The sequence below is a fragment of the Camelus bactrianus genome, chromosome 3 (genome assembly GCF_048773025.1).
Source record: "Camelus bactrianus isolate YW-2024 breed Bactrian camel chromosome 3, ASM4877302v1, whole genome shotgun sequence".
Classification (NCBI taxonomy): Eukaryota; Metazoa; Chordata; class Mammalia; order Artiodactyla; family Camelidae; genus Camelus; species Camelus bactrianus.
In genome coordinates this window covers 1,859,129-1,883,201 of record NC_133541.1, presented here as the reverse complement: position 1 = coordinate 1,883,201, position 24,073 = coordinate 1,859,129, and the positions used below count along the sequence as shown (strand labels likewise).

At 48.4% G+C, this 24,073-nt stretch overlaps 1 protein-coding gene across 2 annotated transcripts; it reads right to left on the bottom strand.

Annotated features, from left to right (window-relative positions):
* Nucleotides 1–3,054: 3,054 nt before the first annotated feature.
* Nucleotides 3,055–24,071, bottom strand: SDHA (succinate dehydrogenase complex flavoprotein subunit A). Of its 2 annotated transcripts, none has more exons than XM_074355431.1 (15): nt 23,916–24,071; nt 19,495–19,584; nt 18,281–18,442; nt 16,374–16,517; nt 15,987–16,151; nt 14,829–14,977; nt 14,083–14,207; nt 12,502–12,670; nt 11,544–11,739; nt 10,814–10,985; nt 8,939–9,057; nt 7,696–7,807; nt 7,430–7,560; nt 5,650–5,763; nt 3,055–4,481 (listed from the first exon to the last, which is right to left on the bottom strand). In XM_074355431.1, the coding sequence occupies exons 1-15, from the start codon at nt 23,976–23,978 to the stop codon at nt 4,395–4,397; spliced, it is 1,998 nt and encodes a 665-aa protein (XP_074211532.1). In that variant the 5' UTR covers nt 23,979–24,071; the 3' UTR covers nt 3,055–4,394. The 2 variants fall into 2 exon arrangements, with proteins under 2 accessions (XP_074211532.1, XP_074211538.1); XM_074355437.1 differs by having other exon boundaries at nt 19,495–19,581.
* Nucleotides 24,072–24,073: the final 2 nt, after the last annotated feature.

Here is a 24,073-nt window from a genome sequence, read left to right as displayed (position 1 = left end):
TTTTCCTGGACATGACTCCATTATTCAGGGCTCTGGCTCCGTGTCTGACCCCTTGTCATTCTCCAGCTGTATTGTTTTCCGTCCCTTTTCTCTCTTTTACCCACCAGACCATATGCTGGAGAGTTTTTTTTAACTCTTCAAAGAGATTAAGATACTCTAACTTCGACATTCACACAGATCATTTACTCTACAAGCCTCTTCAACAATTTGGCTTTTTAAATCACTTAATGAATTCAAGTGGTTTCTAGTTTTATCCTCATAAAACATTCACATCACTTGTTGACTAACCCTAGCTACAATTTTCCACAGCTCTTTGTAGTTTCTGAAATCTATTTTTTTGTATCTCCCATCTCTGGCTCCTTTTTTGTTCTCTAGGACTCCACAAAATAAATACGTACGATTTTGTGATCGAATTTGTAAGTTCTCCAGTACTGTGCAACTTCAGCAAGAAACTTCTCAGCGACTTCAGCTGGCCTTGGCCTCCCTCTCCAGACGGTGTCATGGGCTCCACCAATCCTCAGCCAAGATTCCAGCCTAGATTGCCACAGCCAGCACCGTCTGTGGGGCCCAGAAGTGCTCCATTCCACTTTCTGTGTAGGTCTAGAGATGGGAAATACTTCATGCAAAAGAAGCACTTTTACTGAATCTACCTTCATGTTTAAATATTCCTGTCATCCTCATCCCAGCACCTTGTGGCAAGGTATCAAGGCCCCCATTTTACTGGCAAGAAAAATGTGCTGGCCTAAGGTCGGAGGCAGAAGAGATTCTAGTCCAGGTCTGTCTGTGCCTTTTCTGTGCCACCTCAGCGGTGGCAAGGCTTATTCTTAAAAGGGAGATTAATTTAGGAAATGAAGATTTAAACGAAAAAAATCATACCCCTCAATGCATACCCATATATATGTACAAATGAGCCTAGGATTCATCAGAGACTGGCCTGGCGCGTTCGCCAACTAGGCAGCCCTAGTCCCTCCCTTCACCTCAGCCCTGATGGCCAAGAGCTGAAGCTCTGTGAGGCTAATCGAGGCACGCACATGGGTCGTGGCACCTGTGCTATGCCCTAGTGCAGTACTTAACCCACAGTCCTGGCCACAGACTGCTGCCATCCATTTGGGGGGGGGGGTGTCACCTGGAGCGCCAACACCACCTTGCCAAGATGTACAGCAGGAGCAGTGCCCACCTTCTGCCAACAGAAAGAGGCAGACAATCTCCCGCCCCTGGCTCTGCAGACCAGTCAGTAAAGTATTGATGTGCTTGCCACTATCTCCTCGCCTATCTTGGGATTCAATTCCCTCCTAACCAGATCTGTTCTAAGCCTTCCGTTTAGATGATGTCTCTGGGTGAAGAGAAGTGAACAGGAAGACATGGCTTTCTTCCCTAATATTGGGCCAGTCATTCCTTTGGTCTAATTTCTCCGAGCTAATTGGAAAAAATGCCTCTTTTATCATCCTTAGAATTTTTCTAAACATTGGCTCTAAACATAAGGTGCTAGTATTCCTAACAGTTTTCAGTCCACTATCTTGTTCATCGGTCTTCAGCATATAGTAAGCCCTCAATAAACACATGAAATAAATGGATGACCAAGTAGGTTATATGCCCTCATTCTGTCCTACGTACACGTGTGTCAATGCACACACTCACAGACACATCTTGTATCATCTACCTCAACAGCTTTTCTCACAAGACACTCGGGTTCATTACTTGTGTTTATCTTCTCAGCAGGACCACTATGGCAACTGCACGCTGGAGACCTTTCCTTTTCCAGTCACTTCCCTGCTGACAGCCTTTGGCACGGAATGCAGGGCACAGCCTGTGTCCTGCTCTCTCCTTCCTTTTCAGCAAATATTCTTGTCAGAATTCAATACGAAAGCGAATGACTTTCCAGTTTGTATTTAACTCTGGCTTCTTACTGAGCAGTGGTCAATTTATGGAACACACGATGCTAGGTAAAAGAAGGTATGACCAAAGTCTTCACTAGCATTGGCCCCTGAAACTTACTGCAATGATGGAATTGCTGTATCTGCCATCCAGTGTGATGGCCACCAGCCACACATGGCTACCAAGCACTTGAAATGGATCCAGGTGACAGTAGAATGGAATTTTACATAATTTTAGTGAACTTAAATATAAATAGCCAAGTGGCTGTTGCTATGAACAGTGCAGGTCTGAGTATTTTACTATGTAGCTTACCTTTTTGATTCTTTTGACCCACACTAGAAATTACCCACATCTCTCCGGGCAGAATGAAATTTTCTTTTTAGCTTGGAACACCTTTTTTTCCCTTTTTTACTTCCCTGGTGCATCAATTCCCCCAAAACACATGGGTTCCTCTAAAACCCTGAACACACATTTTACAAACATTTCTAGTACGAAATGTTCTGTCCCGTGGTTCCTTACCTCGTGGAGCCCGTAGAAACTTACATTTCCAGACAACCCATTTCCCAGTGGTTTTCTTGGTCCCAGAATATTCATGAAAATAGTTTGAAAGTTTGTTTTTGGTTCAGAAGTAGCAGATGAGATAAGGAAACCACCCCATCAGTTATTTCTTTGCAACCGAATCAGCCCTCCTGTTACCATCCTGTCATGCCTCAGGGGTACCTGTGCTGGCTTTAAATTTCTTGTCCTAACACTTAAATGTTGCTCGAATGCCCGCAGTAACACTTCCACCTTGTTTACAAAGCACTTTGGTATAAACTTCATTATATCTCCTGGCTGGGATGAAGCGGTCTGAGGTGGTCAGCAGTCCTTCTGCCTGTTATATTCTCCTGGAAATTACTTCATTCGTTTTGTCGGACCACATCACTCCACGCAAGTAGTTTTCAAAGTGTGGTCCCTGGACATGTTAGAAATGCAGATTCTCAGGCCCAACCCCAGGACCTACAGAATCAGCTCTGGAGTGGAGTGGGGCTGGGAATTTTCTAACAAGGTGATGCTGATACAGTCAAGTGCACCCGGACTGCCGAATGGTGCCACTCATCTATCTCAGGAAGCCCTCTGTGAAGTTCCCTAATCAACTAGGTTATCATGAATTGCAATTTGTAGAGAAAAGGCAGGATAGTCATTTCATCATTTTCCTTTAATTGTCCATTGTCAGTGTTAGCAGTCAGTGCCCTAGTTACTTCCAAGAGTCATTCATTATATTCTTATTTGGTTCTGGTTTTTTAAAATTACCATTATGAATTCAGTTTTTAATATATTCAACCTATTTCAATCAGATGTAGTCTTTACAGTTTGGATGGTAGAAGTTTACCACCATACTTTCTCTGCAGAGCTGTGGGAAACAGGGACTCGGGCACTACTGGTGGCAATGCAGAATTTCACAGCCCCTACGGAAGAGAATTCTGCAGCATCTCACAAAACAAGTGTACTTGCCCTCTGACCCAGGGATCCTACTTCTAGGACTCCCCCTCTGAGAAACTGGCAAAGAAAACGACTCCACACAGTTACTCACTGAGGCAACAAACGCCCCGCTAGAGGACAGAACACTCGTGCAGTGGAGCACGAAGCAGCCAAAAGGAGGAGGGAGGAAGGTCGGCTGACGAGGAAGGACCCCGAATGTGCAGGCAAGGGGCAGAGCAGTTTACTAATTAATACAAACATGTATTTCCTTTCTTCTTCCTCAGGACACTAACTAGAAAGAAAAAACACAGTGGGGGCCATGGAGGGGAGTAGGGAGCAGGGGGGACAACTAAGGAGGTGAGCTCTGAACACACGGGCCTTGGAATCATGTAAACACTTTACATATTTACAAACTGAAAATCTTAAAGGTAATCTTTAAACTTGAAGAATAGAATCTGAAACAAATGAACCTGACTGCCTAGGACTGGATTCTACAAAAACTGCCCCAAGACAAGAACCTAGAAGGTGGCCCCAAGCGGCATCTGCACAGAAGTGGGAAAAGGAAGAAATCCATTCACAGCCACATCAGCTTCCATTAGTATTTGGTCATTTAAATACTTCAGGACACATGTTCACCTATCAAACCATATGCTAAGAACAAGGAGGAAATGTCTGTTTTCTGCATTTGCTGTCAGGCACCCAAATTCATTTCTAACTCAAACATATATTACAACAAAATTTCTTGACTTTGATGTGACAGAATAAAAAGACAGGCACATATTTCAGGTCAACAATATGCCTCAAGTCAAACAGTATAAGATTATAAATGAGCTTGGAAGTAAAAGCAAGTTTGTAACTTTCGCTTCATTTAAGAATCGTGCCCAGTTTGATTACTTTCCAAGAATGAAGCAGGGATAAAGACAAGTGGAACACTCCTGGCTGTTGGTCACTGCAAGCAATCTCCCTCGGATGCGTCCTCAGCTGAAGGCGGCGGTCACGACACGAACACGGGTGTGAGCTGTTACACATAATTACAAGAGCGGGGTACTCCAGTCTCCTCAGTAGGAGCGGATGGCTGGGGGAACAGTGGCGCAGTCAGCCTCGTTCAACGTTCTGTCGATGACAGGTCTGTATTCCAGCGAGACCTAGAGAAGAAGAGTTGGTGGTGAGTCAGCGCACAAAAATGCACAAACAGCACACTCCCTTGTGTGCCTGAGGAAAATCAACCATAAAAGCAGATTTGCAGACAAGCCTTCAGGAACTTAAACACAAAGGCATTCACTGAAGTGTTTCTCAACCACAAACTCAGGACTATGAATCCACGTGGTGGATACATCAACTATAATTACAGTGCACCGAGCTGCCAATGCTCTGACATTGACACGGAAAATGCTCAAAAAGTAGGGAGCCCCATGTCCACTGTCATCCTGTGAGTCTGTGTAAACTGTCTGCAGTTTTTTCTACTTCTAAATCAAAGTTTATATACACACAAAATTTGAAGAAAATATTTCAAAATGATAATAAAGCATATCTCTGGTGAGCTTAGAAACGTTAACTTTATTCTTTCTATCTGTATTTTCTAAGCTGAGCATATATTTTTTACAATCAGAAAAAAAACCCAATGTTACAAAAATTGGCTTGTACTAAGAGGGAACTCTGACTCTAGACACTGCCAGAAAACAGCCCACATGAAAAATTAAGAAAATTATCGCCGCCTGATTAAATACACACCAGGCACTCTGTGGAAGTGATGAGGACACGGCACAAGGTAACTGCTGTAGATCCCAAAAAAGATTAAGACTATCCTTTACAAGTTCTGAAAAGCTTAAGGGCATAAACACTTAATACTGTAATTATTTCTGAATCTTAATGCCTAGCAGAAATGCCAAAAGGATGCGTTATGCTTTGATGAAGACCGACTGAGGGCCACTGCATCTGGGCTGGTTGTCTCCAGACCCTGGCGCCCCGCCCCTTCCTGCCCAGGGGAAGCTAAGGCTGCACGGCATCACCTGGGCTCCCCTGAGGCTGCTTCCAGGTGGCCTGCCAAAGGGACAGGAGGGGAGGGGGTCCTCCTGTCTGTCCCTCTCCACCAGGCTCAGAACCACCACCTCTGCCCCTACTACAGGCCTCGGGCACTTACCTGCCCAGCACCAGTGCTGTGGGAGCACCCTTCTGACCACCTGTGCTGGGCTCTGTTTCCAGGCAGAAGCCTGACTGATAGTGTCTTCTGTGGTGACTCAAATCTGCCAACAGTCCATTTAAATCCACGCTGCTTCTCCCAGTTCACCAAATGCTCAACCGCACAACACGTACCTTCCCTGTCTTGATGTCAACGTAGGAAAGCGTGTGCTTCCTCCAGTGCTGCTCAAACGGCTTCTGCTGCTGCCCCTGGATGGGCTTGGAGTAATCATACTCATCAACCCGCTCCTAAGGCCGCAGAGAAAGTAAGTTCATTTCAGAGAACGCAACCCGCCATCATGTCCAAACTCATTCCTCTGCAGAGCAGTAAAACCAGAAAACATGGCAAACTCATCAGAGAGATCTGACGTCAATCCTCCAGACCCCCACTCAGCAGGCGGGGCCCCACCGCCAACGCAGACCTTGTTCAGAGAGCCAGGACCTTCCCGGTCCGTTTCCAACCTGCGTCCCTGCTACAGTTCCCACTGAAACTGCGTGTGCAGGTCTGACCTGGAAGACTACACAGCAAGAACACGTCGCCCAGCACCACACGCAGGGATGGGAACGAGACTTGGGATCCTTTGGCCAGCGGTCAGTGTTGTAGACCTACCGATGGGCCCTTTCTGATGAGCTGTTGGTCCTCCAGACACACTGACAAGCCCCTCCCTCTGTGCTGGCCCAGCCTGGGGCCCCCACCCCTCATTCACTCCATTTCCAACAGGTCAGGCCTCCGAGCCACACAGCTGTGCCGCAGGCCTGCAGCACAGCGAGGAGCAGAAACCCGCTTCTGCGTTTTCTGTCTATGGCTACTGGACAGATGTTGCAATTAAATTGGTCTTTTATACACTAAAAAGTGCAAATATTTTTCCTGTCTTTTTGCTCTGTACTCTTGGAGAGTTCAACTTTTCTTTAAGACCTTTTTATTTTTATGTAGTTTTGGCATTCACATTAAATTTTTCAAAAACTTTTAAAGAGAAGCTGAACACTAGTAAAGAATACCTTGCTCACTCATGGTAACAGATAAGACACACGAGCCTCTTCACATGAAACCCAAAACACCCACCCCCTTGGCTAATCTTACCACGCGGCGCGGGGCACACTTGCCTACTCTACACCTGTGCCTGTGGGGGACGAGCCCTCCCAGGGCAAGCACGTTCCCCTTGCATGTCCGCTGTCACGTCTCAGCCACATGAACCACCAACCCCAGGCCTTGGGGAGAGGCTTCTGTCCTTTGTGCAGACGGGTGTGCTCACTAACCTCCTCCTCTAACTGCGCACACGGCAAACCTAATCCCGCCCCAATCAGCACGGGATCACTAAGTCTCACAGGGGATCAAAACCTAGTTCTTCCTGCTTGGCCTCCAGCTGGGCCACCCAAACACTGTCCTGGACCAAAGCCTGTGTGTCCATTGTGGGGAAAGGAGCTAAGGTCCAGCAAATGTGCTCCATCCTTAACCCAACCGGCCCCCGAACACCCTCTTCCGTTACCCCATGCCGAGAGCTCTTTTCTGCAGAATCTGACATGTGAGCTCTGCATAAAAATCAGTTCATTAAAAAAAACAGTGACCCAAGATGAGGCTCTATAATCCCTCTCCCAAACCAGAGGGCAGGTGTGAACCAATGATTTACTCATCGTTTCTAGTCAGCACGTGAGCATGTTCAGGCAACAGCATCTGCTGTGCACTAACACCTGCTCTAGTGAGGCTTGGGGACGCCACCGTCGGCAGCAGCAGACACCCATCCAGAGCAAGAAAAAGGTCACACTAGCACTGAACTGAGTCATCAGAAGAGAAAAAGCATTCTTCTCAATTTACTCTTGGGAAAAGCAGAGAAAGTGCAGAGAAATGAAACGCAGAGTGCAGGGTCAGGGGCTGAGCGACAAATTTGGGGGGACAGGGGTGCACATGACGGCGCACCTTGAAATCCTCCCTGGCATGAGCGCCCCGTGACTCCTTCCGGGCCTCTGCTCCGTAAATGGTCTGCAGGGCACAGAGCATCAGGTTCTGCAGCTCCAGGGTCTCCACCAGGTCAGTGTTCCAAACCATTCCTATGGACACAAGGCACCCGTCAGACAACAGGGTCCAGCCAGGGCTCACTCAGCTAAATGGGACGAGCCAGGCCTGACAGCAGCCAGCCATGCACATGCAGCAGGGCGAGTATGAACAGGGTCCGGGACGCTCACCCCGGTCAAACGTCCTCAGGTGCTGCAGGTCGCGGTAGAGCTGGCTGATCTTCTCACAGCCCTCCTGCAGCACGCTCCCCACACGGAACACTGCAGCGTGGCTCTGCATCGACTGCAACACAAAGTATCAGGAAAAGCCATGCCAGGAACCTGTAACCTTTAGTGTTTTTTTTGATGCATTTCATTTTCTGTAAAATATTTATGTAAATAGAAAATCTAGGAAATTCAGACTATGAGTTTGTTACTCTGAATTTTAAAACGAAGTTTGCTTGTTCATGAGAACTTTAAAAATGTACCCTCTAAGCAAATTCCAAATGCACAGTACGGTGACATTCACTCTAGTCACCTGACATCCCCAGGATGCAGTTACATTTGTCTGCAGGTTTGCACCTTTCGACTCCCTTTACCCAGGCTTCTGTTGCTTCACTCCTGCTACCTTCCTTACATCGCATGAGGCCTCTCCGAAGCCCAGCCTCATCTGAAGACAGAACCACACAGCCCTACGAGAATAGCCTGAAGCACCTTTTCCCTTTCGGTGTCTGTGTGTCGGGGCCACTGGAACCCTTTCAGAATGAAACTAAAGTGAGGGGCTTCTTTCCAGAAAAAAACCCCACACAGAAATCCTTGTAAATAATTTCAGGTGGACAGATACCTCATTCACAGACCAAGAATCCCTATATTAAAAGAACTTTATTGATTCCTAGCTGATTTACATGTTTTCAATTAACCTAAACCTGTTACCTGGTGCAGTAGCCACTAACCACAGGTATGTATGCTTAAGTTGAAATGAACTAAAACTGAGACTGGCCCCATGATCACATGTGGTCAGAACACAGGTCGCCCCATCACACGTGCTGACCTAGGAGGCAGTAACTCAGTGTACAGACACGGCCTCTGCACATTCCCACACTACCCCTTGAATTTATTCAGAGGCATCCACAGGCCCAGTCTGAGGACAGTTCCAGAGCTGCTGGATAGCTCCTCAGAGATGAGACACGCTGTGCTTGGGGACGCTCCCAGCTGGGAACCGAGCTTCCCGGACTTTCCCCTGTCCCTTCTCAGGCTGGGACACAGAATGATTGCCAGAGGTGGTGTGAGGAGGGCAGCTGAACCGAGCACCTGGGTGCATCTGAGAGGAGACTGAGTGCTGACACCAGAGCTGCCACCCCCAGCCTTCAGTGCGGAACACACGCACTTCTCTCTTGCTCAGGCCTGAGCCGCACCAGAGTGTCCAGGCTCCTACCTTCTGCATGTTGAGTCGCAGTTCCGATGTTCTTATGCTTCCATTAGCAAATCTCAATTTGTCAAGATTCATGACAGATTCTTCCCCAGCATTTGGTTTAATCGAGGGAACCCTATCTCCTTAAAGAAAAAAAAAAAAAAAGCCAGAATTTAACCTCTGTAAAACACTGAGAAAACCCAGATGGATTTTCCATGACATCAAATGTGTATTACACCCTTCCAGGGAGTCTGGAAAATGTACACATAACCTGAGCTAACCCTCCACTGGATCAGCCTATTCCTGAGAAAGTATCTACTAACCTGGGACCAAAAAGTAAACAAAAAGACAAAATTTCTGGCAAAAAGTAGGTGTCCAATAGGTAACCTCTGAATAAGCAAAACAGAAACCATCTCCTAAGGCAAAAAGTTAGATTTATGCAAACAGCCCTTACACCACGGCTCTATTATCCAGAACAGCAGTTCTCAGACTTGGAGGTGGGGGAGTGGAGGGTTCACTGGCTGGAGGTGTTTAACAGCCTCCTGCTGATCCTGGCCCTGAACCAGCTCTTACCCAAACCTCCAGGTTTGCTATTCTCGCCTTTCTAAAAGGATAAACGTTTCGAGGGTTTTAAACTTTCTTTGGGATGGCATGTTTTTAGATTTATTTTTTACAGAAGAAAACATGTCAGTGTGAAACAAAGGCCTCCAAGGCCAAGCCGTGCCTGAGCTCTTATTTTTAATGTTTTAAAAATGAATATTCCATAAAACTGAGTTTTTCCTTAGGTGCACAGTTCCATAAATTTTAACGCACATCTAGACTCTTGTAACCGCCAACATCAGAGCACAGAACACAGTTTATGCATCTTAATGTTTAAAATACGCATATTTTCGGAAAATTTGTGGTACAAACATTTTTCCTTTCCTTTTTTTCTTTTTAAAAATTAAAGTGTAACTAAAGCATGGTATCCCTTTTAGAGCAGTTTGCTGGTTCTGACAAGCAGAGCTGCATAAGCCCCACCACACGCAGCCCCAGCCCTGCTGACCGCCCCCTGGCTCCTGCCCTCGCTCCCCTTCTCCAGGACGCCACACAGACAGAGCCACACATGTGTGGCCTCCTGATTCGGGATCACACCGCCTGGCACACGGGAGATGCATCCGTGTTACTGCACGTGTGGGTAGTTTGCTCCTTTTTACTGCTGAGTTCCATAAAATTTTTTAAAGTGTGCATTGGTTTTTCAGATAGAAAAGTATAAAGCATTCTTACAGAACTTCCTTTTTCTCACTGTCAATGAAAGGGAACGTCTAATTTCCTGCTCTGCTCTGAGAGACTACAGCAGTGAGCACCAGGGTTGGCGTCAGACCAACACGTAGTATTTTTTTCATTGGCAAATTATTTAGTTACCACAAGAAGAGAATCACTGACGGAGTCCACTCCCTCAGAGAAAAGGCAGAGCCGTGACCCAGGCTTCTACTGTCTGCATTAACCCATCCCTTTTCTTCTAACAGATTATTCTTTTTTTATTATTTTACTAACTTTCTGTAAGTACATTCATTTATACCTACCATTGAAAACATTTCTTTGGAGATAATTCATACCAGGCAAGTAACGTGATAAACCCCCTCGAAATAACAATTTTCCAGTAGTGACTTTCCTGAGCAGGTAATAATGACTGCAAAAAAATCTGACTAAAAAAAGTGGTTACTCTCCTAACTGCCCCACACAGCCTGTGTCTAGTCTCAAGTCTATCACCACAAAAGTCTCGGAATCCCTGTTTCCTCACTTCCAGGGGAAAAATCCAGACCCACACTGTATGACCACAAAGCAGATTTCCAATCACAGTCGAGACTGTAACCTCTTGCCTCCTGGAACAGCCAGGCTACTGGAGGCAGCACATACCGGGTCTGCAGGACTCTGCGATGCTCAGGGCGCACGCTCGGCCAAAGACCACCAGGTCTAGGAGTGAGTTGGCCCCCAGACGGTTGGCGCCATGCACAGAGGCGCAGGCGGCCTCCCCACACGCGTATAGGCCTGGCACGATCTGATCTTGGCCGTTCACATGCTTCAGAACCTGCGGAAGACTAAGGTTATGGAGCGTGGTCTGCATGCCCCTCCCTACGAGGGGTGGGAGAAAGGAGAGGAGGTCAAGACTGGGCCTGCACCACCTGCAGGGAACCCTACCGGCATCGTCCAGCCTCCTCCCACCCTGAGCCAAGGTCAGAGGTCCACACCCCCACTGTGGACTCAGAGGAGGGGTGCACGGCGGGTGGAGGAATAATTAGCTGGAGGCAGATGCCTGGGCGGTGATTCAGACCCCTCCAGCAATTCCCTCCCACCTCAAGCAAAACAGCAAGAAAGCTCTTTGTGAACCACAGGCCACACAAAGGTATTGACTGTAAGGAGCACACAGTTCACCATTCACAACATGCAACCACGCAGGAAAATGTAACTACACACTGGAAAAACTGCACGTGACCTTGTGTCTGTGACTAAGCAGAGATTATAAACTGTTCACAGTTAATTAAGAAATGAATGCAGAAATTAGAATGCGACCACAGCCCCCGCCCAACCACCCAGGACCCTGCGGGAAGGCATCTGCGAGGGCCTGCAGGGGACTCTTGGCCATCACCTGCCCCTTGTAGTTTGTGGGGATGCCGCCCATGTTATAGTGCACGGTGGGGAGCACGGGGATTGGCTCCTTGGTGACATCCACGCCTGCGAAGATCATGGCCGTCTCTGAGATGCCTGGCAGGCGCATCGCCAGCTGCTCTGGGGGCAGGTGATGCAGCTGCAGGTAGACATGGTCCTTCTCGGGGCCACAGCCTCTGGGGATAAAGGACATCACAGCATGAGGCCAGGAGTAGCAATCCAGGAGGCTCCATGTTCTTTGGTCCCGGAGAAAATGTCCTCTTCACCAAGGCCACCTTTACATGGCACCTCTTCTCGGCTCCCATCACATACCAGGGTGGACTCCAGGTGCTGGACGCAGCCGTGAACACCATGGACAGCCTGCCCTAAACAGCCCACCCAAGTGTCAGGAGGTCACAACTTGCCACGCTCTCCTTGGTGAGTGCATTACAACATCCTTTCACGCCAAAGCTCCAAGGAGCCATCGGACTTCTCATTCCTTGTGCACAAATGTCAAACCTCTAGAGGCCACATCCCCAGGCATTTAACCAGTGGGCACAGTGCAGAGCACTGACGCCTCAGGCTGCTTTACTGAAGAACAGCCCACCCACCCTGAGGGCCCCAACTGTCTGGGGGTTAAATCAACATGCTGTTTGAGGCTCACACACTAACCTCAGGTTGGGGGTATGTCTTTGCCCCCAACTAAGTGTCTGCCCCTGTCACACACTCACTCACACAAACTATGTTCCACGGATTTGAGAAAGACTTACAGCAAACTGGCCAGATGTCTCAAAACGCAGAGAGAGATCATAAACTGCCAGGCAGTCAGAGGTAAGTACACACGTGCTCTGGGGCGGGCGGGGGGCCGACACTCACACAGAAGCCACCCAGCTCACGCTGACAGGCAGACACGAACCACAGCTATCAGGGCAGGGGGTGCACGCCCTCTGGGGACAGACCTTCCTTCACGGATTTCCAGAGTCATGGACCGGGACACAACGTCCCTGGATGCCAGGTCCTTTGCGACAGGGGCGTACCGCTCCATGAACCTTTCGCCTTGACTGTTAATGAGGATGCCGCCCTCTCCGCGACACCCTTCCGTGATGAGACAGCCAGCACCGTATATGCCTGCAAGGAACGAGCTGATCAAACATTTATGACCCGACAATCGCTGGGTCTACATCTCAAATGCAAATATTTTCCCCAAGACATTTTGGGGGGAGAGAGAACATTTGGGGGGAGAGAGGAAAGGGTGTACAAAGGGCATGACACTCATGACGCTTTGGCAACGACAAGCAACGACCAAGTCGCAGAAAGGTCGGCTGCGTGGACAACACAGCTCTGCCCGATACCCCAATTACAGCTGTGTTCTAAACTCTCAACACGACTAAGTGTATGTTAAATACCTCAGCTTTTGTGTTAATTTGTGAACATCCTTTTGCACCACGGAACTGTGGTGACTAAGGATCTTGGAAAGCTGGCCTCTAAAGTAACAAGATGACGAGGCAGCACCTACTGTGTGAAAGCTACGCCTCACAACGGTCCCAGCAGGGTGGCTCCCATCTTCAGAGATGAGCCCACCAAAACGACACTGGGAAGGGCAGAGCCCAAATCCACGTCTGCCAATGGGTGGGGGTGGGGGGGAGTTGTGCCCTATCTGGACTGTCGCCCAGTATAACGAGGACAAGGACGCCCAGTGCAGGATGTTAACACATCCATCAGTGCAGCTGGAAGGGCTGGCACATTAAGCAGTGCACAAAAGATCACTGTGCTTTTAGAATAAGATGCAAATTCCTGCATCTCATCTTCCAGTTTTCCTGGTTTCGATGGTATTTTTTCCAGTGGTTTACTTCTCACATGTTGAAAAGGAAGCAAAAGAATTGGAGTTCTAACTATAAAGAGAACTCAGAAGCCTCAGACATTTTGTTAGTTAAAAATAGCAATAAGATGACCACATAATACATTTTTTACTTCTTATCTCTGCCAGGGTTCAGAAAGAACATACTGATGGAGCAGAGAGAAAAACAGACCTGGTTCCTTGGCGCAGTGGCAGCTCCTCCGCTGACAGGTCAGAAAACCCAGAAAGCTCAGGACAGGATTTGCCAACCACCCCCTCAGCCTCCCCTCCCATGCATGCTGGTCCCCGCACTCGTCCACAGCTCAGGGACCCCCATCACACTCTCCCTGCAGCAGCCTGACGGACACCCTTCTGCAAACTGCAGTCTGCACCATTCTCTACTGCCTGAGGTCTGACCACGGGCTGGGCACCGAGGGACGCAGGACACGAGGCAGACCCATCCCCGCCCCCTAGCAGAGGAGGACGACACTGGACAACCACCGCTTCCTGGCTGGGTAAGCGCGCCAAGACAGGGTGCAGAGGTAAAACGGTGACCTCCACTGCCTTGGGGGAAACAGGGCCGAGCCTCCTTGAGCAAGTCTCAATCAGGGTCTGAGATCCAGAAAGCAGCATTGCACGAACCACAGAGGAGCTCCCGCAGGCACTCAGTGCTCCAAGGACAGAGAGCCCTGCCCTGCCCTACCTGTGGGGTGGAACTGAACGAACTCCAGGTCCTGGCAGGGAAGGCCTGCCCTGGTGATCATGGCAGTGCCATCCCCGGTGCTGGTGTGGGCAGACGTGCAGCTGAAGTAGGTGCGCCCGTAGCCTCTGGAAAACAGATGGACCGGCAGAGCTGACTGCACCAGCGTCCCGTCAGGACCTCCCTTCTCACGGCCCTGGGCAGACGGAGCAGCCCAGGCAGCGCCTCTGTGGGTGCCGACCGCACAGGGTGCCAGGGTGCCGGAAGGGAGCCTGGGGCAGAGGCGGCGCTGTCACTGTACTTTAGGGCACTTTCATGCTGTGTGAATTTCCCTGATAAGCTAATGTTACTTTCCTGATGAAATTAAAAACCACTTAAGAGTTCACTACTTAAAAGGGTTAAAACAACAGACTAATCGCATATGAGATGGAATTTACTTACTTTCCTCATGTGAATGAACACCACTTATCTACCCAGAAATCAGTATAAACACAACATCCATTAAAGCAAAAAAGATGTTATTCTAGAAAACATCACATGACCCTCCAGGCCTATTTCCTCAAGGGTCCCCCCAGCTGTGAGCTGAGGACACCTGCCTGCCACCTAAGGCAAGTGCTGGTGTCGCCCCTGGGCTGGCAAAGCGACTGCCTTCCCTGGGTAAAGTCGCAGCCTGCGCCTCAGCCAGGACCCCGTGATGCCTCTATTTCACCACAGTGAAGAAACTAAACACAGCAAAAGTAGATCCCTACCCCGTGGCCACAACAGTGTTCTTTGCTCTGATGCGGTGGATGGACCCATCCTCTATGCACAGGGCAATAACTCCACGACACTCCCCATCTTCCATCAGGAGATCCAAGGCAAAATACTCCACAAAATAGCTGGTATCATATCGCAGAGACTGGGAAAGGGGGAGAAATAAAGGGATCCGGCATTTGCAATCACATTGTCAAAGCCAACAGGCTAAAGACTGGATCTGGTGCAGGCAAACCCTCAGGGAACACCAGGCTGGAAAGAGGTGCGGACGGCAGCCCATGGATGACCGTGCCAAAGCCATCATGTGACAGTGCTGCCACACAAACGATGCACCCCAGAAAAGGATGCCGCAACATGGACATAGCTCTCAGCTCTACACAACCCGGAGCGGCGCCACCTGCAGCACTGAGCTCCCCTCAGACCACAGGGCCTCGACTTGGACCGGCCTGTACCATGGAGGTGTGCTGCCACGTGGCCACTTAGGCCAAGGAAACAAAACATTGAGCTCATCTCCACACAGCAGGAGGGTCAACCTGAACAATGCCCTGGCACCAGGCTCAGGATCTGACAGCCCCAGTTTAATGGACAGGGCGGCCGTCAAGCCACCAGCCCTACAAGTGACACATGATTCCCAGGGACGGGCAGATCCTGCTACACAACTGCCAACACTCAGCCATGGAGGCCAGTGTCTCAGCACTTGCAAATCAATGATCTGTCCTGGCTGGAGAATGAGAATTCAGGACTGTCTGACTGTGATAAAGCAGTATTATTCAGAATATTGATTATTTAGCAAAGCTGGCCCTGATTAACCAGTGACTACTGTCCCTCAAGTCACAGGCCAGTATTAACAGTTAAATATTAAAACAAATCAATCAGCTGAGGAACTCGGAGGTGGGAAAAGAGCCTCAAAATACTTACTCTGTTCTCACACTTTCAGTGTGACAGACCCCAAGTTCAAACCTGGTATGAATGATTATCAACTGAATTTTCTAAAACAGATACTTCCAAGTTAACAATGACAAAGTTACTCTGCTACTTTTTAAGTGATCCGTGGGCTGACAGGCTGACCCATCCCCAGGGTGGCCCGCTTCCAGCCTGTCACCACGGGCCTGGCCTGGCCATGTCTCCCCCCCTGAGCACCCAGGGCTCCTCACCCTTCCATACAACGTGTGCAGCAGTGAGTGGCCAGTGCGGTCAGCCACACAGCAGCACCGATGGGCCTGCCCGCCTTTCCCGAACTTCAGGCTCTGTCCTCCAAAGGCGCGCTGGTAGATTCTCCCATCCTCGGTTCTGCTGAACGGCATGCCGTAGTTCTCCAGCTGAGAAACACAGAAACAAACACCTAGTATCTTAAAGGGGTCAAGACACTCATGGCTAAGTTACACTAGGACTTCAACACTAATCTGCAGACCCAAGATGAACACATTCTATGAAGACGTCAGCACCAAGAAAGATTTCCCATGACAGCAGCTCACCGCCATCCCTCCGGCTGACTGCTCCCACCACGATCCCTTGGGCATTGGACAGCAGCGAGACCTTACCTCCACCACGGAGGCGGGGGCCTGCTCCGTCATGTAGTGGATGGCATCCTGGTCCCCCAGCCAGTCGGAGCCCTTCACAGTGTCATAGAAGTGCCACCTCCAGTTGTCCTCCTCCATGTTCCCCAGTGCAGCGTTGATGCCCCCCTGGAGGAAGGAGCTGCCGTGAGCCTCACAGGAACCCAGCAGCACCTTCCAGGCCCACCTCCCTACCACCTTCTGCCCTGGGTCCAGGCTCAGGAAAGAGATCTCATGACCTGGCAGACTCCAACGGGCGCCCCCTCCCTGCCAACCTAGAGACAGGGCCCAGCTCTGGAAGCCCCCAGCCTCAGTGCCTCATCTGTAGTAGGATGTGGTGCTCAGCTCCTTGGGGAGCTCCTGGAGGGTAGCCAAGATTCCTCAGACAAGACTTCCTACTCCCAAGCCCACATGTAGAACAGACTCGTCACCTGTACCCAATAATGTTGTGACAAGCGTTCCCAAGGGTATTACAGGCATGTGTTAAAGACAGAAGTGCCTCCTGCCAAGGGCTCAGAGCCACTCTCCCTAAACCCCCGCTTCCTTCTGCTGTGCCTCCCCACCGACCCCCACTACACATCCCTCAGTCACACAGATCACAGAACAGGGACAAAGGGACAAACATTACCCACCCCCCCACACCTTAAAACCAAGTTACTCCTCTATCTCTTTTTCTCAAGTAGAGGCATGTTTTCTAACTTCCCACTTTTTCCCAATTGTTATTCACTCAGAACTTCTGAGTCAAGCAGAACCTTGCCCTGAGCACTGCCTCATTCCCCATGTTATCTTTTCGCACTGGCACAGAGCAAGGAACCTAGCACAGACACACTACAGGAGCCATCAAGTTACTTCCTCCCTCCCGCCTCCAACTGCAAACCCAAACACAATCCTGATGAAAATCTTCAGTTCCAGAGCAGCAGAAGTAGACAGCTGGTTTAAAATAATGCAGAAACATGTGGCCCGGGCACCTGCATAAATGCTGCCATCCTTCCACCATTCAAACCTTTTCTCAAGAACCAGCACTCAAGTTAAGCCACCTTTTCTCATTCTTTTTATTTTATTAATATTGCACTACCTGAAAGCTGTATTATTTTGCAATATCATTCCAAATTACCTGTTTATGTCCCTTTTTCCTTCCAGACAATGAATTCCCCCAAAGATATATATTACTTATTCTTCAGTTTAAAAAGGAGAGCTTTTCACCACAAGTATCTGGGCAGCTAAGTGCCTGAAGAATGCTGCTGCGCCCTGAACACAGCTGCTCCAGATGTAATGGCTAGGAGGCTTTCACTCATTCCCAGAAAGTCACCGCACCCTCTGTTGTCTCCACAAGGAGACGCGTTCAAATACAAGAAAAGACGGCAAACGTGATTTCAGAACATGACCTGTACACTCGCCAGGCACTGTCTAATGTGTCTAGAGTAAGAAAACAAAATGATAAAATCACCACATGATTTCCCATCATGCCTTCACTCCTTCCCTCAATTCAGAGCATCAAGGGCCACCATTTTCTGTGCTGCACCTTTGTGCCACCATGAAAGCTCGCCAGCAGTACCCTGGAGGCCCACCCTGGAGAGCTGCCCTGAGGGTTCTGGCAGCTGGGGACCAAGTCCATAGCAAGCCGGTTCAGATCGGGGAGGTGCAAGGAAGGAAATCACACCACACAGGGGGCAGGCACCAGGGGTGTGACTGGAGCAGAAATATGTGACAAAAAGGCTGCTGGCAGTGGGCTGGGGGCAGTGTGGACAGAGACCCCAAGACCTGGCGAGTGAGTGCCAGGAGCAGAGGGAGCACGGTGAGAGTGGCCTGCGGTGAAGGCTGCTCTGGCAGAGTGCCATCCATGCAGTGCCGCCGCGCAGACACTGAAGGCACGGAGTGAGCCCTCCTCCTACCTGGGCTGCGACAGTGTGTGACCTGGTAGGAAAGAGCTTCGTAACACAGGCCGTGTTAAACCCTGCCTCAGAAAGACCAAATGCAGCTCGTAGGCCTGCCCCTCCAGCGCCGACCACCACTGCATCAAATTCATGATCCACTACTGGGTACTGGGTAGAAATCTGGAAAAGAAAAATCGACCTGTCAGTCACTGGTGCAACAAGGCCAGACAGAGACTGTGGCTGCGGTGATAGAGCCTGAAGGGAAAGAAGTAACACAAGGGCAACTGCCACGCCCAGAGGGCCCTGCCTGGTGCTGGGCCCGAACACCGAGCACAGCACAGCCGTCACGGCAGGTGGGCAGCGGGCACACCCTCACCCTCACCCTGAACGGGGCCGCCAAACAGCTATCAGCAGCAGAGAGCCCATCACATGGGGCTAGGACACTCACCATTAGCTGAAATGCCAAAAACCCAGGGCAAGCAACCAGACACAAAGAAAGCAACACCACAAGTCAAAATACCAGTTTCAACTATGGGTTTTCTTTCCAATTATCATTTTCACTTGTCTTCTCTTTTTATGTCTGTACCCAGATACATATGCTTATACAAATCTAAACTTACAATGTAGTACAGACCATGATTCTCAGCCTGTGATTCACAAGTTGCTCATGAAAATGCTGAAGTGTTGTCTTCACTTAGGTAAGCAGAGCCCAGTTCACCTGGGTGACCACCCAGGATCCCAGGACACAAGGCTACTCCAGATCCACTTTGTGTTTACGTCTGAGAAGGTGCCAACTAGCATTTAGTAATGATCGTGAGACTGTGAGAAAAGAACTCATAAGCAAACTTCAGTTCCTCCAACAGAGAGCAGATGGGCCCAGTGAACTCAAGAGCCGAAGGGGCTACACATTGCTCAGCTGAGCAGCATGGCTGCCACCATCTACCCCAGTAAATGCCACTCATCTGACGTCTGTTTCATCATTCTGTTTACTTGATTTAAAGTTTAACCTGGTTTATAGATATATAAAAGCTACAGCAAAAATGTTAACACCTATGTTTATATTAGTACTAAAATTAAGTATTTGTACATTAAAAACAATTTAAGCATTATTAGAGTGAGAATTTTTTATTTCAAGTAAGACCTGTGTATTACTCACATATATTAAAAACTGGCAACATCACTCCACAAAGTCAAGAAATCACTTATAACGGAACAAAGAGCCATGAACTTACTGCATCTGAAACTTTGGCAGACGACCTCTTAGTGCCATCAATGGTGAAGTGGAAACTGCGGGCTCCTGTCTGCAATGCTGCTGGCTGCTGCTGAAACACAGATGGCGAGAGTTCAGTGTCTTCAAGGAACAGGGGACTTGTAATTAAAACTTCCCTTCTAAGTCATTACCCTTCTATGCACCCAGGTGCTCCCCTTCACCCAGAAACCTCACCTGGAACCTTCCACTTAACCCTGAAGGGTAAGGCAAAGGTAGGCCCAGGAGGCGAGGACCCAGCACTCTGGCAAGGCCCTTCCAGATGAAGCATATTTCCAGACAGGATGCTCACTGACTCGGGAAACGAAAAAGGCACACTTTCACGTTAGTTTCTCAAATCATGGTATTTAGTGGAGAATGGGAAGGATGTCTGTATTACTGCCTAAGTGGGAGTTTTGCAAACAGTGAGGTGCTTTTCCTGGACCCATCACAGCCCTCTTCACACTGGTGCCCCAGGAGGTTTGCAGCTCACTGGGACCTGGGACCAGCATACAGCAGTGCATTGGGGTGGAGGCTCCAGAGCAGGCTCTGTTCCTCATGGTGGCACTGAGGCACCAGTGGTACCATCCCTTCATTGCAGATGTGAAGACGCAGGCCCAGGGATGTTCCCCATCCTGCCTCACCACTCTCCACGTGGGCACTAGGCTCAGCCACACCCCTCATCTGACCTACGCTGCCCTCTGCCTGGACACCTGGACACCTGTCCCTGGCCAACCTCTGCAACTCTCCAAGTCCCATCTTCAATGCCCCATCCTGTAACCATTTCCCCAACGCAGCCCAGCATGAGAGGCAACATTCTTCATGCGCTAAGAATGTCAGCAATTTAGAAAGTACGTCTTTCCCTTCTGCTGACTGCAGACTACTGACAGAACAGTTCTGGGAAATAAGTACATTCGACAATGACAAGAGGGGATATGGGAGATGCCTTCAGATATGACTACAGGACAAGCAAGCTGGGGTCACAGGGAGAATTTCCAACAAAAAATGAACTTCAACAGAGTGTTTTAAACTGGACAGACATCCTGACAAGATGTAGGACTCAGGCAGGGATGGAGGACCTGGCCACTGTGAGGAGGGGCAGAGGCAGCCCCTCTAACCCTGAGGCCGAGTGGTGGCTGACACAGATGTTTGAGTTTATTTTAATGGCTCCAATCACAACGTAGTTCTTTGGACTTCTAAGTAGATCTGAACTGTTAAGAGAGATATCCTTGATTCTCTAATAGCAATGTTAAGTACATTTGTTTTTACCAACAAAACCAATTTAATTTTTTTCTTTCAGATATGAATTAAAAAGAACAAATACTCTTCAGCTTTATTCTAATTTTTAAATATTATAAAATATGGTAAAACCATATTTTAAAAAAAAACTAAGTCACTGAAAGAATTTTAATACAATTTTTCTTGAAAACTTCATAAAGTACAATATAAACATAAGTAATAGCACCAATAAGAAAGACACACTTTGTGACACCAAAGAAAATTAAAGTAGAAACAGATTCCCTAGGTATTTATTTCTTCTTTCCAGAATGTTCATGTTAAATAAAGAGAGACACAAATACCACACACACAGCTAACTTAAAAAGTGGCAGTTACTGTAAAGAAATCTTGAACAAATTATCACGTTATCTCTCTGCAGAAAATGGCAATACTTCTTTGCATCTAAAACCAATTTGGGGAAAAATTTTAGAATTTGGAGAGTCCAATTTAAATCCAACATCTGTCTTTAGATAAAACTCATTTTGTGTCACTTATTAGTCTAATGTTTTTTGAAGAGAAACTATCAAACATTTTTCAAGATGGTAACATGAAAAACAATGTGGAAATCTACCTAAGGTAGAATTGAAAGAACACAGAGCTCTTAATAGCATAAAAGTACAGGTAATTGAATTAGGAGGAAAAAGGGAGAAAAAAGCGCGAAGAGTAGAGACACCGATATCCTCATCTTGCAAAGTGGGGAGTCCTCATCTAATAAAATACACCTATGAATCACAAACAAGGAGGTAATTTGTAAGTACAACCTATACAATTACAAAAGTAGCCAATAAAGGATCTGAGAGGTTGCATAACTACATTAGAGAGAACTGAGGATGTGGGCAGTAGAAAGGGTTAAGTGAACGAAAACCTCACTCACCAGCAAAAACCAGTGTCTAAAATGGATAAAAATGCACTTGCATACTAGCTAGAGAAATGGAGGTTAAACAGTTGAGGGCAACACCAACACAATTCAGCACTGCTTCCCTGGGGAACAAGTCTGGGGAGGGAGGTGGCCTTAGCCCTTTTCATGTATAAAGCCTTCTGTACTCACAGACTTTTTTTTTTTTAACTACTATGTGTAATTATTTTCACTAAAAATTTAAAGATTCTAAAAATAGGGATGTTTAAAATAAAGTTCACACAGTTACTAAGCACAGGCTGTGAGCCCTGCACAGAGGAGGAGCACCACACAAAACTTTCTCATGTTACCTCACAAAATCCTCACTAACCCCACAGAGAAACCAAGTCTCTGCAGCACACAGGAGGTCTGGACTGGGTCTGACTCCTGTACTTCCCCACTAACTAGGGATCCTTGGGAAAAATCTCTGGGACTCCAAACTAAGATGAATATACAGGTTATGTACCCAAATCAAGCCACAATTTTTCAAGTCAACCAGGAAAAACATCACATGGAATGCAGAACTGAATGCTAGTGGCATTGTAATGTCCCAAGAAGCAAAACAAAAGGTTATTACAGTGGCCTAAATACTGTAAATCTAGATACACCATTAAAACATATTCAGAATGACACAAAGAAAAGAAATTGGCTTACTCTAGAACAATATTTTATTGAAAATTGAAAAATCTCATCTGAAATGAGAAGTTAGCCAACTACTATTTAAGGTCCTTGGTTTTACTTTTCCTTTTGGTTTAACAACTTTGGAATAGTTTGCAAATTTTGTCAGTGCATTGGGACAATCAAAAAAGACAAAGTCAAGATAGGTTGGATAGCTTTTTAACTGGAAAGCAGTTATAAATATAAAATGACATGGAAACACCACAAAATTGAACAAAATGAGATATAGAAAAAATTTCTGTGGACTTTATTCAAATTACCCTCATCAACAACGTTCTGCGAACATTCCTCAGCTGGAGATAAGAATTTCTTTCTTTTTTTCCTTCTGCTAACTTGATGCTTTTGTTCTCACCAATCTTAAACTCTAATAAACACAGCTTGGGGACAGAATTCATTTCCACAGATGGAAACAATTTCCACAGCTATCTTAACCAAGATAAAGAGGCTTTAAAAACTCAAGCCCATCTCTTTGGTAGACCTGACCCGTGGTTCAGTTCTGCAAACGCTAGCTTGCCACCATGTTCACAAGCACCTGAGCCCGGGTTGGTGGTGAGGATTCAAGGAGATAATGAAGTGAATTGCTGGCAGCTAACAGCTAGCTCAACCAAGCCAATAGGAAAGGAGAGGCTTACACTCCAACCAGTCCTGCTTCAAACTGCACTCTCACTCTCAGCTAAAAGCTCAGAGCTGAATTCCTTCTAGGCCAGCCTAGATCAACATTCTCATAAACTGACAAAGGGCGGGTGTGGGTGAGGGGAGCTCCCAGGCTGCAACATGGAACACTGGGTGCAGTCTGTGTCAAGACAGACGTGTCAGCTCTTCTCCAATCTCCTCTCACCGGACAAGAGGGCCCACTTACAAGTCTGCTCATGCTGGGCTGACTAAAAGCACCCTACCGACCATTTCCTGCTTGGGGTCCCCTGCTACCACTGTCTTTGAGCCCCAGATCTGGGGTCTCAAAGCACCAGCATTTAAAAGGTTGGTGGGATGTCTGACTAAACCTTCTCACATTTAACATAACTTTTAATTCTTGTATTTTAAAAAGGAGAAAATTGTGGGTACAATTACAAGCATAAATCAACGTTGTTAAAAGCCTTGGTTCCCATTAAGTCCTTTACTTTGTAATTAAATTACTAATTAGGTGGTTGGGCGAGTTCACGTAAAAACGCCAAATAACTAAACCCTCTAAGTCCAGTGCTTCAACAGAACCCTAAAGGGTCGACTCTGAAGACCTGCCAGGAGTGCATGGGACACGGTCCAGCAGCCAGGACTCAGGAAAGCACGCGCGTCCCGGGCCCGCCCCTGTGGCTTTGCGGTCAGTGCGCAGGGTCAGCGCACGAACCCCAGAGGGAAGACCCGAACCCAGCGCCGGGCTCGGCTCGGACCCCAGCCCCGGCCCGCCGAGGCCCGGCGTCCTGGGCCGTGACCTTCACCGCGCCGCAGCCCGGCCGGCGGGCGCGGAGTCCGGCGGGCCCTCCTCAGCCCGCCCCGCCGCGGGCTGGGGCCCGGGCCCGGCGTCCGCCCCGCCCGCCTATCCACGCACGGCGCCGACTCACCCCGGAGCTCAGCGCCAAGCGCCGGGCGCGCAGCAGCCGCGACACCGCCCGGACGCCCGACATGTCCGCTCTCCGCAGCCGTCCGCAAGCCCCGCGCAGACTGCGCCTGCGCACGTCGCCGCGACGCGGGGTTGGCCGCGGGGCAGGTGGGGGAGGAG